The 18,592-nt window shown below is 42.6% G+C and overlaps 1 protein-coding gene across 1 annotated transcript in view; it reads left to right on the top strand.

The window, feature by feature from the left end:
• The window catches only part of fbxw4 (F-box and WD repeat domain containing 4), a 101,221-nt gene extending 93,698 nt beyond the window's left edge, over positions 1–7,523 (top strand). Inside the window, exons 8-9 of the mRNA XM_035172049.1 lie at positions 7,081–7,222; positions 7,309–7,523. Of these exons, the coding sequence (XP_035027940.1) occupies positions 7,081–7,222; positions 7,309–7,443 (277 nt within the window). The 3' untranslated portion in view covers positions 7,444–7,523. The remainder of the gene's footprint in view (positions 1–7,080; positions 7,223–7,308) is intronic.
• Positions 7,524–18,592: the final 11,069 nt, after the last annotated feature.

Raw genomic sequence — 18,592 nt, forward strand, 5'->3', positions numbered from 1 at the left:
AGTCGGAAGAGATGTGTTTTTAGCAAGCGGCAACAACCCGGGCGTGCTCCAAGTGGCCTGGACCTGATCCGTTTACAGCACAGTACGCAAGTACTAGTGTTTTGAAACGGATACGGGCAGCCACTGGTAACCAGTGAAGGGAGCGGAGAAGCGGAGTAGTGTGAGTTCATTTAGGTAGGTTAAAGACCAGTCGAGCTGCTGCATTCTGGATAAGGTGCAGAGGTCAGATCTTTTTTCCCTGTTAATAGGTTTTTTTTTGTATTTTCCTTACTCTTGTTGAGGGCTAAGGGCAGAGGATATCACAACTTGTTAAGCCCTATGAGACAAATTATGATTTGTGAATATGGGCTATACAAATAAAAATGTCATTGATTGATGATTGAGAAGAGTTTTTTGGGGTTGGAGAACGAGGATTTTATTTTTGTCTGATTTAAAAAAAACTTTTGGCTGCAGTAATAGAGGCAGAGAAGGAGGAGAAAAGAGCTTGATATGTAAACAGGTCATCAGGGTCTTTTGATTTCTGCTATTTCCTTTCTGATGCCCGTATAGTGCATGGCTCTGTCGGACAACCAAGAAGCTGGGGAGGACTTGCACACCTGCAGTGAACTAAGAGGACAGAGAGAATCAAGAGAGGAGAACAGAGTAGAGAGGAAAGTATCTGTGGCAGAGTTAGGATCATTGGTACACCGCTGCCATCTCCACTGGACATCCACGACCAGCGGGGCATCCGTAGAGGAGACAGCATTATAAATGATCCCACTCATCCCTCTCACAGTCCATTCTCTCTTATGCAGTCAGGGAGGAAATACAGGAGCATTTGCTCGAGGACAACAGGTCTAAAGAATAGTTTCTATCCTTCGGTGACCAGTCTGTTAAATCAAAACAGAAAGACTTATTTATTTATTTATATTATTATCTATAATTTTTTGTTGCACTATATTGTCTTTTTCTATTTGCTATGTTTTTCTTTCATGCGAAATGTCCTTTCGCAAGTTTTTATGTACCTACATTAAAGGAATCTTAATATTACTGGACAAGGGCATGAGACAATGCATTCCCCACACCGTTGTCTTCCCTCGATGTGGTAAATGTCCAGATTGTAGGACTGGAGAAACAGAGCCCAATAAACCAGCCTCTGATTAGGAGACTGCAAAGGACTGAGAAGCTTGGGTTTCCTTTTCAATCACTGAATTTTTCAGATTTCCTTGGAAAGAAACACACTGGCTTGTCCACTCCCAAGTTTGAAAACCATATTCCACCGTTTCATGCTCTCAAAAGCCCTCTGGCACTTTGCACACCAAACATACTTAACCTTAGCTTTCAATAGATTAGTGAGGGAGACAACCATAGTAGAAACATTTTTGCAAAAGCAGCGATAGTATCTCACAAGGCCCAACAAATGCATGAGCGCTTTCTTAGTAGGAGGTGGAGCATAGTCTTCAATAGCATGCACCTTTGCATGCTCTGGACACACTCTGCAATGCCCCACCACATGACTCTTGCAGTTTGACCATTGCAAACTCGCACTTGGCCGGATTAACAGTCAAGTTTGCATTAGCCACTTGACTGCACCAGCAGCACTGATACAGCTGCACCAGCTTTATCAGGGCTGTGTGTGAGATACATGTTTAAAATGCGGAGGTCCAGGATGGGACATAAGCAGTTTTCCCCTTTCTTTGTAGCACTATTAGTATTGCATTTTTGTTTAATAAAGCAGATATTTTTTCCCGTAACACCCGGGCCTACTCCACCTGCAAACGGGAGGGGATGAGACCGCTGAAATGAGGGGGCAATGTGGCGAATTGAAGTCTATTTGAAGTTTGAAGTCTGGCCAGTGTTCTCAACTGAGCCCTCGGGTGCTTAGGGATGTGGAAGACAGGGAACCTAAACTAAAGTCTGCTTGTTGGGTGGCTTTGCTGTAGCAGGTGTCATCACAGCCTCTCATAATGTGACCCTGCATGCCTGTGTGCACTCCCAACGTTCAGGCATGCTCCTGATGAGTGTCCTGGGAGATCTCCTCCCAGACCTGGAACAGGGCATCAGTTAGCTCCTGGACAATCTGTGGTGGTACTTGGCGGCATCGGATACAACGATAGTTAATGTCCCATAGGTGCTCAATTTGATTTTAGGTCAGGGGAACGTGAGGGCCAGTCAATGGCTTCAATGCCTTCATCATCCAGGAACTGCCTATAAACTCTAGTCACATTGATGCCGGGATTATCCTGCACCAGGAGGAACACAGGGCCCACTGCACCAGCGTAAGGTCTGACAATCGCTTATCCTGGTACCTAACAGCAGTCAGGGTTTTGTTGACTATGAAATTGAGGTCTGTGCGACCCTCCAAGGATATGCTTCCCGAGACCATCACTGACCCACCACCAAACTGGTCATGCTGGATGATGTTACAGGCAGCATAATGTTCACCACAGTGTCTCCAGACTCTTTCACTCCTGTCACATATGCTCTGTGTGAACCTGCTATTATCATGGAAGAGAACGGGGCGGACCAGCCAATTCTGGTGTTCTCTGGCAAATGCCAATCGAGCTGCAGAGTGCTGGGCTGTGAGCACAGGTCCCACTAGAGGACGTTGGGCCCTCATGCCAACCTCCTGAAGTCTGTTTCTGACCATTTGGTCAGAGACATGCACACCAGGTGGAGGTCATTTTGTAGGGCTCTGGCAGTGCTCTTCCTGTTCCCCCACCCAAAAAGGAGCAGATACCGGTCCTGCTGCTGGGTGTGTATACAGTGGGGCAAAAAAGTATTTAGTCAGCCACCAATTGTGCAAGTTCTCCCACTTAAAAAGATGAGAGAGGCCTGTAATTTTCATCATAGGTATACCTCAACTATGAGAGACAAAATGAGGAAAAAAAAATCCAGGAAATCACATTGTAGGATTTTTAAAGAATTTATTTGCAAATTATGGTGGAAAATAAGTATTTGGTCAATAACAAAAGTTCATCTCAATACTTTGTTATATACCCTTTGTTGGCAATGACAGAGGTCAAACGTTTTCTGTAAGTCTTCACAAGCTTTTCACACACTGTTGCTGGTATTTTGGCCCATTCCTCCATGCAGATCTCCTCTAGAGCAGTGATGTTTTGGGGCTGTCGCTGGGCAACACGGACTTTCAACTCCCTCCACAGATTTTCTATGGGGTTGAGATCTGGAGACTGGCTAGGCCACTCCAGGACCTTGAAATGCTTCTTACGAAGCCACTCCTTTGTTGCCCGGGCGGTGTGTTTGGGATTATTGTCATGCTGAAAGACCCAGCCACGTTTCATCTTCAATGCCCTTGCTGATGGAAGGAGGTTTTCACTCAAAATCTCACGATACATGGCCCCATTCATTCTTTCCTTTACACGGATCAGTCGTCCTGGTCCCCTTGCAGAAAAACAGCCCCAAAGCATGATGTTTCCACCCCCATGCTTCACAGTAGGTATGGTGTTCTTTGGATGCAACTCGGCATTCTTTCTCCTCCAAACACGACGAGTTGAGTTTTTACCAAAAAGTTCTATTTTGGTTTCATCTGACCATATGACATTCTCCCAATCCTCTTCTGGATCATCCAAATGCTCTCTAGCAAACTTCAGACGGGCCTGGACATGTACTGGCTTAAGCAGGGGGACACGTCTGGCACTGCAGGATTTGAGTCCCTGGCGGCGTAGTGTGTTACTGATGGTAGCCTTTGTTACTTTGGTCCCAGCTCTCTGCAGGTCATTCACTAGGTCCCCCCGTGTGGTTCTGGGATTTTTGTTCACCGTTCTTGTGATCATTTTGACCCCACGGGGTGAGATCTTGCGTGGAACCCCAGATCGAGGGAGATTATCAGTGGTCTTGTATGTCTTCCATTTTCTAATAATTGCTCCCACAGTTGATTTCTTCACACCAAGCTGCTTACCTATTGCAGATTCAGTCTTCCCAGCCTGGTGCAGGTCTACAATTTAGTTTCTGGTGTCCTTTGACAGCTCTTTGGTCTTGGCCATAGTGGAGTTTGGATTGTGACTGTTTGAGGTTGTGGACAGGTGTCTTTTATACTGATAACGAGTTCAAACAGGTGCCATTAATACAGGTAACGAGTGGAGGACAGAGGAGCCTCTTGAAGAAGTTACAGGTCTGTGAGAGCCACAAATCTTGCTTGTTTGTAGGTGACCAAATACTTATTTTACAGAGGAATTTACCAATTAATTCCTGAAAAATCCTACAATGTGATTTCCTGGATTCTTTCCCCCCATTCTGTCTCTCATAGTTGAAGTGTACCTATGATGAAAATTACAGGCATCTCTCATCTTTTTAAGTGGGAGAACTTGCACAATTGGTGGCTGACTAAATACTTTTTTGCCCCACTGTATATATATATATACATACAAGGGTCATCATGATCTTTGCTGCATCTGGCCCTATCCTCTGTGCTGGTGCTGGCAATAGGGTCCTCATGATGTGCTGGGTCCCTGTCACCTGGCTCTGACCCTTCCGCCACTCTCATTTCATACTCATAACTACACAGTTCAACACAACAAAAAGACTCATGTTTAAACTTTTTACCAGTCTAGATACGAGAGGGCTTTTACATTATAAATCGGAGACAAAAACTAACAAACTTAACTAAGAGTCAATGCCTCTGTCTGACTGTCTCTGCCTGTCTATGCCCAGCTCCTCTCTCTGAGTTGTAAAACATTTCCATAAGCACTTCCATTACATTCTATGGGGTCCTTATACTTACTTGTTATGGTGCAGTGAAAAAAGATTGACATTTTTTATTTAGTAAGTTATTTACAGTACCAATTTTTTTGCCATTTACCCATTCACATAGTCCATCTATGGGCAGCACTTTTATATAAGGGCCATAGCTGCTTGACTTCATTTATGATAATATTTATAATAATTGTGTTATCATCGAATCGTCGCCCTCTAAATCGGAATGGAATCGTGAGGTGCCTAGAGATTTGCACCCCTATCTTCTCCACAGTATCTAAGACCAAAAACTTGATATTGAATAAAAAAAATAGAATTTCTTCACAGCCTGAAAATAATAACCCAAAAACTGTTCAGCAAAACTCTCACATGCTAACAGATTGGGACAGAAACGTTATTTGTTTATGTAGCAACACTTTTTAAAATATTTTTTTTATTATTTTGGTCATGGACATTAAGGGCCAGCATTAACTTTCTCTGTAGCCTTTTACTTTTTGAATTACTCAAAGTTCTTACCCTTCTCTATGAGGATGAGAAGTCATGCAGGCCAATCAGGCATCCTGTAGAAGTGGAGCGAATCTGTTCTCCTTTTGTGCAATAAGTTTTTTGGAAGGTTTGTTATATGTTTTCCTTTTTCGTAGTTGTCCACGGCTGTTTTCTGCTCTGTACAGGAGTTGAAGAGGTTGATAAAGCAGGGAAGTTAGTCATTTTATAAATCTCTGGGTAATGGGTTCTCCCTGTTACTCACCCTCTCATGTTCCACAACGCATTTGGTGTCCCATTCCCATAATACGTTTCCAGTCATGAACTCCGCACAATACTGTCAGGAACTTGACTTTCACATATGAAGAACACAGCAGGAGATTTTCCGGTCAGACGCGTTCACAACAGAAAAGTCTCTGCAGCGTTTGGGCGGAGCTGCATGCAGGAGGCAAGACATAACATTATTTCTGCTGTGGTAATCATGTGTTTTCGTTTGCAGCACATCAACACCGGTGTTGACCTGTATCACCAAAACCTCTCGAATCTCTTCAATTTGACATCTTTGTTGGAGTCTTTTGCATGCATGGCACCTCTTTTTCATTCTGAGATATTTGTATTATTATAATTTTTTGCATCCATTGAATGTTAGAAATGTTATCAGTGCGCCCACTCGCTCCCAGTGGAGCAGGATAATTTCCTGCTTTATTCTCACATGGGCTCATTCAGACATTATCCAGAGTTTGTAATAGGAGCCAACAGGAAAAACTCTGCAGAGATTGTCTGCAGCCTCTGACTTGGGCATTTTCGTTCTCACATACATGGATACTATGAGGAGATTATCCAGAGTTCAGTGCATGTCTGAGAGCGGCTTCTCCGTCTCTCTCTCTCTGGCAGTCCTCATTCTACAGGTATCTCTGACTTAAGATCTATGATACTACTACTTGATGATTATGGATTATCCACATTATTATCATTATTGTTGTTATTAATTGGTACTTTTATTATTGATACAATTATGATATATACAAGTTGTCATAACAACCAGTCTGATTGATTAAATACAATGCACAACTGTTCCTGATTCCTCTCCACATTTCTTTTTTTCTTTTACAATATCCCTTGTACGTTGTACTGTACATCTTGTATGTTATATTGTACATACTGTTTGTTTATAATATGTATAATGAAATTATGTCATGTAAGTGGTCTGTTTTTATATGGCACATTGCTAACCACTTAAATTGGTTTAGAGTAAAATGTTACCATTTACACACACACATTAATACGGTACATGTATGTGCAGCACTTTCTCTGTCACACATCAATCACACACATTTGGGGTTTAGTATCTTGCCATTTGGCACGTAGAATGGATTAGACTGGGATTGAAGCACCAACCTTCTGGTTAGTGGATGACCTCTACCCCCTTATTTCCTTAGCCTTGTTTACCTTTAAAAAAAAGCTTAGCTGACAGTCAACAATTCAAATGTTCCTATAACCTTTGAAACCCAAGGTGGAGGATCACAAAGTTAAAATAATTGAAAGTGTGTCCCTGTTTTATTTATTTTGGTCTGTACAGTGGACAAGGTGCAGCGTAATCAAACAAACCCTCACAAATAGATTCCTATTTTAATTGATTTGTATTGATATTTTTTTAGAGGAGCTGTTGCATGTACAGGATAGTCACTTATACAATTAGCTTGCAAAATGAATCTACTCTCCAACAAAGACTCACCAAATAACTCGAGCCACATAACGTTTTTTCAGTCCATCCAAGTTGACACAGTCAAATATTATGTCTTCCTACTGCACAACCTACTTGAAATTACCTTTAATACCCGCAAATCTTGCTCCGACCTCTGATCATCTCATGATGTTTGTGAACTCTCCCATCTTTCCCAACAGGAAGTGTGTGATGGAGTGGGAGGAGCCTCATGACAGCACTCTGTACTGCATCCAGACAGATGGAAATTACATGATAGCCAGTGGCTCCTCGTACTATGGTGTTGTACGACTGTGGGACAAAAGGCAAACTGCATGCCTGCAGGTACACAAAGTTCAGATTGAAATAAATGTCAATGGTATGTACTTTGTGAATAAGTACAGTTTCTCATGTGGCACACTTTTGTTTAGTTCTTTCAGCTGAGCTCAGAGTCAGGCAGCAGCCCGGTGTACTGTTTAAGATTCAGCAGCGCACATCTGTATGCAGCACTGGCCACTGCCCTGCACTCACTGGACTTCCAACAGAACCCAATCTGCATAAGATGATTGACAAAGACAAACACAGTTTAAACTATCTGTTCAATGAAGCCATTTTCACAATAAAGGTTTTTACATTTTGAAAGGAACTGATTGAGCTTTGTCAGTTTTGTCTACTGTTTTTGAATTTAGAAGAACTAACGTGTTTGAAAAGGGCATTGCAAGGATGAAGAGCTCCATAAGATTTCCGGACGAATTAGCTGCTAACTTCTAATGAAACTTGTGCATTCATACATTAGAATAATCTAAATTGGTACAACATCACTGTCGAAAACAGAGGAAAAGGACTGTGTTATTATTATTACCTAATACAGTATGTGACCTGCTGTTACGTCCCTGAGCTGGTCTAGGGGTTAAAGGAGTATCATAAAACCAGATGAAGAGTCAGGGGTGACAATCTTTCATTTCTTTTATTGCCAGTACGAAGCACAAAATAAACATCAGGGAGAACCAAGCCTAAAACAACAAACAAAACGACCGTAACTAGAAACAAAGCAACTAAACTCCAGCCAAAACAAAAGGTTACAATACTAAGCTCCTTAAAGGGATAGTTCACCCAGAAATGAAAATTCTCTCATTATCTATTCACCACTATGCCGATGGAGGGGTGGGTAAAGTGTTTGAGTCCACAAGACACTTTAGGAGCCTCAGGGGTAAACAGCGTTGCAGCAGAATCCAATACAATTCAAATAACTACTGATCAAAACTTCAGACATCATACACACCACATGAGCAGTATGGAGGCATCTTGTGTTTTCTCTGTTGTTTTATTATGTCTGAAGCTTTGGTCACTAGTTACTTCAATTGTATTGGATTCTGCTTTACCCGTGAGACTCCTAAAGTGTTTTGTGGACTCAAACACTTTACCCAACCATCCATCGGCATAGTGGTGAGTAGATAAGGAGTACATTTTCATTTCTGGGTGAACAATCCCCTTAACAACACAAAATCAGGAGAAAAGTAAGGATTAAAAGAAAATGGCTGTTCTCCCCTACAGGGCATCATGGCGAAAAGTTCAAACAAAGTCCAACAATAACAAACAGAAGCTACAAAGAAAGTAACTAACACATACAGATCTGACAAAAAAAAAACACGTTAACACCGTGAAAATATATTCTCTAAGGGAACGTTACACACTGCAACTACTTACGTTATGTTTTATTTCCCTTACCATATAGTTACATGCATGTATGAATATTAGTAATCTTTAATAATGGTATAATGGTTATTTTGCTTTTATCAAAATGAATTCTGATTCATCACCTTTAAATAATCTACACTTGTGTTATTCACTTTCTGCCTTACATTGTTTTATATTTACCATACAGTGAATTTGTATTGGGTCATGATGGAGATAGAATATGCAACCTTGCCCTTTAGACTTTTGGTTACACAATTAAACAATGCAAAATCACCATTTCTCCTCCAAAACAGAGGATATAAGTGTGACTGTCCCCAGGGACGTCCGACTGACCCGCTTGGGAGAAAAACAGTGGTCACACAAAGACACTTTTCACTTTCATACTTCACCTTTTTTGACTTACACTTCATCTTTTTTCTTTTGCACTTTTATTTAACTCCTTACCCATCTCTCACACTTAGTTAATATAGTGTCTCACCATTCGAATGTATCTACAGAAATACTATATAATGCGTTTTTAAGTAACTTTTTATTTTTCTTTAAGCAAAATCAACAGTCAGTTTATCAGACTATTATTGCACTAAATAATCTTTTTGTTAATCTTTTTAATTAACCTCATCAAGACTTTGTTTAAATGTTTTTCACGATTTTGTGTGGTAAAAGGCAATTTTGGCGATTTTTATAACAAATACGAGTTTAGAAATTTATTTAACCACAGCAGTTCCGACATCAACCAGTCAGAAATATGCAGACTGCCGTGCTTGCACCAGAGTGATCTGAGAGAGATCCAGGTTCCAGGTTCGGTCCAATTATTCCATTCTGCTATTAATGACTAGGTTGATGTCGTTACCAGAATTACAATCTCTACATTCCAATTGAAGATCAATTCACTCACTTTCTATAAATCCAGATTTTTCATTAATTCCATTTTGCATATTCATCATCCTAATATTCCTTTCCTTGTAGTTAATAGTCAATATATCTCATATATGTTTTTGTCTATTGCTGCATTGCAAGTAGAGAACGGCGATGCATTGAATAGAGAATTCATGACTTAATGATTTGAGACTGATTATTATTTAAATTCTATAAATTTGGCCCAATAGGAGCTGGTGCCCCCTTTTTACAATGAGTACAAATTCATCTTTACGCTACAATAATTAACAATAGCTTACCTGTCCTCGTCCCACTTCCTTACCACGGTTGGTGACGGTAGCGTTGTCGCATTCACACTTGGCCAGGTTGAGTGTCAAAGAAGCTGCCTCCATTCGACATAATACAGTCCTACATAAATATAACAAAATCATCCAGATACACATTGCAGTTTGGAACATCTAGCAGCACTGTGGACATTGGCCTCTGGAAGGAGCCGGGAGCATGTTTCATCCAAAATGCCATCACTGTATATTGTAGGATATGGTCAGGTGTACCAAAGGCTGAGATGTCTGAAGCTCTCAGAGTAAGTGGAATTTGCCAGTAACTAGGGGTGGACAGATCGATCGCAAAATATTGATACTGTAGGAGTCGATGGGAAGTAGTCAGGAGATTTCCCGTTTTGTGCACTTCTCGGTGTGCGTTTTATTTCCAAACATTTTACGGCTACAGAGAACTTCCGGGTGTCACCAAAACATCCGCTTTTAACCCCTCCCGGTGCCCTTGTTACCATGGTAACCCCACAGCTCCTTACAGAGTGTGTAATCATGCAAACCACATAGTGCAAATCAAATAGTGTAAACCACGTCAACAGCCTTTGGTGAATTCTGTCATTCACATGTGTCCACTACAATACTACCAATACTCCGTACTACTTGTGAGAATTGATTCTGGCGCCAATGGGTTCATAGTTTCAGTTTCTCGTCTATGTTGTACCTGTGCATAGAGGAAATGAGCTGTCCACTCTAAACACAATCTTGTCATGAACGCGTGTAAACCTACTCTTTCCTCCTCCCCATTGTCTGTGTGTGGGCTGCTCTTGTGTCTAGGACTAGATGGTGAACATCCCTTGTACATTTGAAGCTCTTCTGCACAATTTATGTTACCAACTAAAAGTAGATGTTAGCAGGTCTTAGCAGTCGTCAGCGGATGTTAGGGACATAACTTCAGTTGTGCGCCTTCAAGTGTTTTGGCCTTGTCATCAACGATACAGGCCGAACTTGAGGGTACGCTGAGGCTAAAGGTAAATTTGACTGGCTACTGGCTTGTAAGGCAGTACTAATATAGCCATGTGGCCTGCTCAGTAGATCAGACATCATTACCTCTCTGCCTTTTTAAACTAAACACTATAGTGTAATGGAAAATTTCACTGATCAGTGTCTCAATACTGTGATACTGTCTGCCTGACAGGATGTAACCTCAAAGTTCATGCCCTTATTTGGCAATGCTCCTCGTGTTGACCTTGACTTCTGAAATCGATTCCTCTATTCGTAGAAGCAACAGCAGATGTTAGTCTGTCTACCAAATTACATGTGACATCAAACAGTGTGTATGCCCTTATTTGGTAACGTTCCTTCCAACTGCCAAAGCAGACAGACACAGCAGATAGACACAGGTGACGATTTCCTGTCTGGTTTTCATGATATGTTTCCTATGTATAAGTACCTGCTTTTTTTACTTTAGAGGCAGTTCCACTTTGAGCACCCGTGCTTACTGTGTAACCTCTGCAGAGCTTACTATTAAAAACTCAAAGGCAACTCCAGTCTGAGAATCTCATTATTTCAAATCTCGAGATGAATTTCCATCACAATCCCATTTTAGAACATAGGACAAGATGGAAAATATCTCTTGCATGTTCTATCGCACTAATTATTGCCTACAACCAGTTGATGTTAGCGCATGTTAGTGACCACCAGCGGATGTTATGGACATATCTTCAGTTGTGTACCTTAGCGTCATCAGGTGTTCTGGCCTTTTAATCACAAGACACTGTTGGGGATCGAGCTCAGACAAAGGGCCATAAACGAGGCCTGTAGGAGCTTTTCAAGGCCTGCCTAGAGTTGCTCTCTGTCAGGAGACAAAACCCCGGAGTTTCGTCAGAGCATCCATGTTTTTTTTGACCGCCGCCCGAGGTCAAACTCAGGCCTTCTATTGGCCGATAGCCAACAGACCCCCGGCCCTCCCCAGGAGGGAGGCCGGACACTTCTCACCGAGAGCTCCCCCAAATCATTGCTTATTCCCCGTGCACTGAAGATAGGACCAGAACCTCTCCCGGTTCCTCCAGATGATCCAGACACTTAAGGGAGCAACCACCAAGCGTTTGTAGTTTTTTTTTTTACTTTAAGTTCATTCAACTTCTTTTGTTTTTCCACTTGAACTTTATTCTGAAAGGACCGCAGCAAAAGTCGTATACTCGCCGGCCGAGTTATCCCCAGACTTTTCCTCCGCTCCCACAAATCATAGCTGCTCCGCCACTATTCATCCCTGCAGAAGAGCAAGATAATATTCGCCAAGGCATTGAGACTTTTCGCCACGGAGAACGAGACCGATTCTCTCCACTTTCCGGCCCGCAGCTCCTTTCCTGCTGCCATCGCACGAAGTAGCTGATCACTGCTTCCAACGGCCAAGAACCCAATCCACTCGTCTTCCCGGAACGCGCCGCTCGCGCACGAACCAACCGCGGAACATCGACAAGTAAGAGGCTTATGTCTGGGCAGAGACTAGTTTAATCATTAGTGTGTTATTATTTGAGCGTACATTTGTTTGGGACCGCCGTGTCCACTTTTGTCCACATTGTGCCAGCGCGTCGTGACGTATCGGCATTTCCGGCCACGTCACCGCATTGTGTTACCGTCAGACTAATTTTACGGAGACTTTAACCCATTGAAAGATCAGTACACAGCGGAGCGGATCTTAGTTCGTCCGCTTGGTTACCGAGTGGTAGAGTCCCCGCAAAGCTGTCTCTGGCGGTGGTTGAGATCTCCTCTGATCAATTATTGCATATCTTTTCCTTCCTCTCTCTCTTCTCTCCTAAACCCGCCTGCACACACGTCCGAACTGCATCCACACACATCACGTCTTATATACATTCTATAATCTAGATAGTGCTGTCGCATCTCGACGCCATTCGGCGCTTTGAACCACGAGATAGATCAAAGTAACCTTTGTCCTCCATTTCCTTTTGGTCAAACCACATGGTTGCACCGCCATTTTGTATTTCGTAACACCTCGTGAACGACTTCGTACGCCATTTTTGATTTTGTAACACGACACCACTTGCACGGCTTCAGACGCCGTCTTGTCGCCGTCTTCCCCGTACACATACACACACACACCCACCCACACACACACGGACACACAGACACACACGCACACACACACATACCCACCTCCGGGTATACACATTGGAGGTATTACATATGTGTTACGGTTGTGATAGATGCTTGTGGTGTTTTATCTTTGATATAGTGGGTTTTGCTGTGATAATAGTCATTGATTGACGTTGATGTCATTATCTTAAATAAATCCCCTTTGTAATTAAAGTACCGGTATTTTTGTGATTCTTTGTGCATATGTATGTGAATACAACTGGATTATGACTGCCTGTGCTCGAACTTAAAACCTTCACTGTTCATGATATAATAATTAATAGCAAATATTGAGATTTCTAATTGAACTTTTCAGATTATGAGACTGATCTTTATCGACTGATTGTTGGTCCCTGATACCAGGGTGGTGCCCCGTCTTTGATAAATTATAATCACAACTTTTATTATTCTTAATTGATAACTTTATTGTTTTTCATTAATTATTTCATTATTCTTAATTGATCACTCTATCATTTTTAATTAATTATTTTATTATTTTAATTAAATATTTTTTATTATTTTAATAATCATATTTTATGATTATTGAAAATTAGCCAACATCCAGTCTACCTACTATTGCACAACATTGCCTTCCTCTTTGTCATTTCCATTCCACGGTGATTAGCCCTGTGGTCCGTTGGTGAGTCGTCTTCCCCCCCGACTCTTGGGGTATTTTTCCTTTAATTGCTTTTGTAGCCATTAGTGGGTGTATCCAAATACCAATTTGTATTGGATCTTGCCAGTATGGGTGAAGATGGTGAATATCCCTTGTACATTTGAAGGTCTTCTGCACAAATTTAGTTACCAACTACCGGAAGATATCATCCACGGACACAAGTGACCTGCAGACAACTGAAATTGAGACTACTATAGTCCATTACACTAAACTTGACTTAAGTAAAGCCAAGTTCATCTGTTCCTGAAGAAAGTGACTCTGGAGGGCACCAAAGCTACTAATGTGCGATAGGGGAATCGGAAAGATATCCTGCCAGACCCTGACCTCGGAATTGGTCCAGCAGAACCACCCACCAGAGAGCCACGGAAACCAGCTGAAGAAGAAGAAAAGCCCTATGAATGGATTCTGTGGATGAAAAAAGGGAAAAGAAAATAAGGCGTATAGGGGCTTTATTCCAGTAACACTATAACAACGTATTGTCCCAATAGATCACTTCTCTTCCCAAATACAGGCTCTCTTGTGGTTCCTAGAATCAGAGCCTTCAGCTACCAGGCTCATCTCCTGTGGAACCAGCTCCAACTCTGGGTTCGGGAGGCAGACATCATCTCTACATTTAAGGTTAGACTTAAAACATTCTTTTTTGATAAAGGTTATAGTTAGGGCTGGATCAGGTGATTCCTGAACCATCCCTTAGTCATGCTGCCATAGGTGCAGGGGGACCTCCCATCTGCTGGGGGACCTCCCATCATGCACTTCTTTCTATCTCTCTGCTTCCACATTTATTTGTTTTACTACATGTCACTAACTTTGTGTTTTTTCCCTCCCATCATCTCTTTCTCTCTCCCTCTTTTTTTGCAGGCATCTCTGACTCCAGAGCTGCAGGATACAGACATCAACAACAATTATTATTACTGTTATATGAATTGTTGTTGCTATCATTAATATCATCTTTACACTTTTATTGTTTTCATTATAACTAGTCAGGGGTGAAACCCACAACTTCTGGTCTCTCTCTCCCTCCTGCCAAATGAACACACAGGAGGTTTCTCCTCCCCCTTTTTTCCCCCCACAAACACTTATAGTGGGCGATTCCATAATAAGGAAAGTCTGCTTCTTCAATGCAGACACTCATTGCATCCCTTGAGCTATGGTCCCAGTCAACCTTGGAAAGCTCCTGGGGCTGTTGGGCTCACTCCCATACCCTGACTGGTAGTTCATGTGGAAACCAACAACATGGCTCGTCAACAGTCTGAGCTCACCAAGAAGGATTTCTAACACCTTTTTAACTTCTTAAAAACTTGTGGTAAATCTGTCTTTATTTCCCGTCCTATCCCCACACTGGACAGGAGTTGGGCGCTTTATCAGAATCCTCAGTCTTATCAGCGGGCTCCAGCCCGCCTGCTCAGCTTACTGCCTTGGCTTTTTTGACAACTTCAATCTGTTCTGGGGGCGCTCTTCCTTCATCACAAACGATGGGCTTCAGAGGAATGGTGGAGACAGGCTTGATAAGGGAGCTGTGGAAAGGTTGTGGACTTATGTTGCCCGAGCCTCCCCCATATCCTCCGGCAACAGCGCAGGTGGGAATGAATGGAGGGGACAGCCACGTCCTCCTCCTGGGAAGGAAACAAGGGGGGTTGAAATCCATACATGACAGTGAAAGGTCATACCTGTGGCAGAGCTGGTGAGGGAGTTAGAGATACATAGGGGACATAGAGGCGGTTAGGAGGACCGTTACCTGGGCCTGGGTCAGTCTGCTGGCCTCCTCGACCCGGGACTCAACCTCCCAGAACGCAGCGGCCACGACACACGAAGGAGGGAGGATGGGCTCAGGCGGCTTACTTGGGGACTCCGGGGCTGTCTGATGGGAAAGGGCGTCGGGTTTCTGATTGCGGGAACCAGGTCTTTAGGTTAAAGGGCCCATATTTTACACCTTTCTGGGTCTTATTTTGAGGTATTGGTACCCCTAAGATGATATATCAGTGGTTTAAAGTCGAAAAAAATGCTGCAATGTGTATTTCCATGACCTCTCTTCTGCCTCTCTCTGGTGCTCCAGAAAGAACAGGCTGTTTTCGCCTGCATTATTAATTATTTATGAGCCCCTACTCTGACTGGCTGACTGCACTTCTAGTGACATGCGACCAGGCTTATCGCCGGTCTCAATCTGGCGCATCGACGATCTCTCTGGTAAACATAGCTGAAAGTCACCTTTTTATGTTTAGATACAGCTATAGAAGACCAGTCACATATTCACAGCCAGTTACAACAGGATGTTTCTGAACTTTAAGTTACACCTTCCTCATGTTTGTTCAAGTTTTAGCAGGGCAGTCAGCCAATGTAGGAGTAAGTCCAGATTTAGAGTACGGAGTTTCAGTACGGAGTAACGAGTAACGTCTACGTTACTCTGTACTGAGCACACCGACATGGCACGTCAGAAGAAATAAAGCGTAACCACTGGTCTTGAATAGTAATATAGTAGTAATTTTCAGTGTTGTTTGTTGTGGTTAGCCTGTGGTAGCTAACAAGCTGTTAGCTCAGCAACATGTCTGCTTGGTGTTACGTTCAGTGTCGAGGGGAGGAGGGGTGGTGGTGGGGAGCGGGGGTGGTGGGTTCGGAGGTTGGACTGGTACCGGCTGGGTGGGGCTGAGAGAAGAGTGCGATTCCATGATGACATCATACGGAGTGGAAGTACGAAACGCAACGTTTCAATAACATATTTCTTAGAATGGACTGAGGAAATACGATGGGAAAAACGGCACAATGGTGCAATTTGTTATCCTCCGGAGAACGCTGGGAGAGGATAGCCCCCACCCCGGTGTCCAAGGCATCCACCTCCACCACACACTTTTGGGAAGGGTCTGGGTGTATAAGCACAGGAGGTGTGGAAAACAGAGTCTTAACTCTTTTGAATGTCTCGTTAGATTCTTTAGACCAGGTGAAAAGGACCTTGGGGCGAGTTGAGTCTTGTGAGGGGTGTGGCAACCTGACTGTAATCCCTGATGAAGTGCCGATAGATGTTGGTGAACCCCAGGAAGCGTTGTAGTTGTTTCCTGGTCTTGGGGGTCGGGCCACTCCCTCACAGCCTGTACCTTGGCGGGATCTGCCCTGATACGTCCCTTCTCAACAATGTAGCCCAGGAAGGAAACAGACTGAGTGTGGAAGCTACATTTCTCTGCCTTCACAAAGAGTTTATTCTCCAGAAGTCTCTGGAGCACCAACCTCGCATGTTGCCGGTGTTTTTGTAGACTTCTGGAGAAGATGAGGATGTCGTCCAAGTACACAAACACAAAGCAATTCAGCATATCTCTGAGTACGTCATTCACCAGGTTTTGAAACACGGCGGGGGCATTGGTGAGGCCAAATGGCATCACCTGGTACTCGAAGTGTCCTAAGGGGGTGTTAAAAGCCGTCTTCCACTCATCGCCCTCTTTAATACGGATCAGGTGATAAGCATTACGGAGGTCTAATTTGGGAAATATGGAGGCTTGATGGAGAAGACCAAAGGCTGAATCAATAAGAGGTAGTGGATACTTATTATTTGTCGTGATGTTATTAAGTGAACGAAAATCAATGCAGGGTCGCAGGGAACCATCCTTCTTTCTTTTTTTTTTATATATATATATATATTTTTTGAGCATCCACATTACTAGCTATCCATAGAACAAAATAGAAGAGAAAGAGCGATAGATAATGCTAGACAACGTTTGTTTTTTTGTTGGTTTTATCCCCACCCCACCCCTTGAGAACCCACCTGCCCACCCCGTCTCAAGGTGACAGATTCAGCAGAAAAGAGCAAAAACATACAGAGGGAGAGAAGGACAAGGAAAATAAAATTAAAAAAAATGGCAACATTAAATAAAGAATAAAAAAGGGGGAAATATATATATATATATGTATATATATATATAAATAATAATAATTAGATAAAAAATATAATGTAAAAATACCTCAATGCTCAGCGAACCAAATCCTCAGGTACCACATCAAGAGAATCTACACACGTGGACAAAATTATTGGTACCCTTCCGTTAAAGAAAGAAAAAACCACAGTGGTCACTGAAATAACTTGAAACTGACAAAAGTAATAATAAATAAAAATGTACTGAAAATTAACTAATGAAAATGAGACATTGCTTTTGAATTGTGGTTCAACAGAATCATTTTAAAAAACAAACTAATGAAAATGGCCCGGACAAAATTGATGGTACCCTTAACTTAATATTTTGTTGCACAACCTTTTGAGGCAATCACTGCAATCAAGCGATTTCTGTAACTCTCAATGAGACTTCTGCACCTGTCAACAGGTATTTTGGCCCACTCCTCGTGAGCAAACTGCTCCAGCTGTCTCAGGTTTGAAGGGTGTCTTCTCCAGACTGCATGTTTCTGCTCCTTCCACAGATGTTCAATAGGATTTAGATCAGGGCTCATAGAAGGCCACTTCAGAATAGTCCAATGTTTTGCTCTTAGCCATTCTTGGGTGTTTTTAGCTGTGTGTTTTGGGTCATTATCCTGTAGGAGGACCCATGACCTGCGACTGAGACCAAGCTTTCTGACACTGGGCAGCACATTTCGCTCCAGAATGCCTTGATAGTCCTGAGATTTCATTGTACCCTGCACAGATTCAAGACACCCTGTGCCAGATGCAGCAAAGCAGCCCCAGAACATAACCGAGCCTCCTCCATGTTTCACAGTAGGTACAGTGTTCTTTTCTTTGTATGCTTAATTTTTGCGTCTGTGAACATAGAGCTGATGTGACTTGCCAAAAAGCTCCAGTTTTGTCTCATCTGTCCAAAGGACATTCTCCCAGAAGCTTTGTGGCTTGTCAATATGCATTTTGGCAAATTCCAGTCTCGCTTTTTTATGATGTGCTTTCAACAGTGGTGTCCTCCTCTGTCGTCTTCCATGAAGTCCACTTTGGCTCAAACAGCGACGGATGGTGCGATCTGACACTGATGGACCTTGACCTTGGAGTTCACCTCTAATCTCTTTGGAAGTTGTTCTGGGCTCTTTGGTTACCATTCGTATTATCCGTCTCTTCATTTT

The sequence above is a fragment of the Hippoglossus stenolepis genome, chromosome 12 (assembly GCF_022539355.2).
Source record: "Hippoglossus stenolepis isolate QCI-W04-F060 chromosome 12, HSTE1.2, whole genome shotgun sequence".
Classification (NCBI taxonomy): Eukaryota; Metazoa; Chordata; class Actinopteri; order Pleuronectiformes; family Pleuronectidae; genus Hippoglossus; species Hippoglossus stenolepis.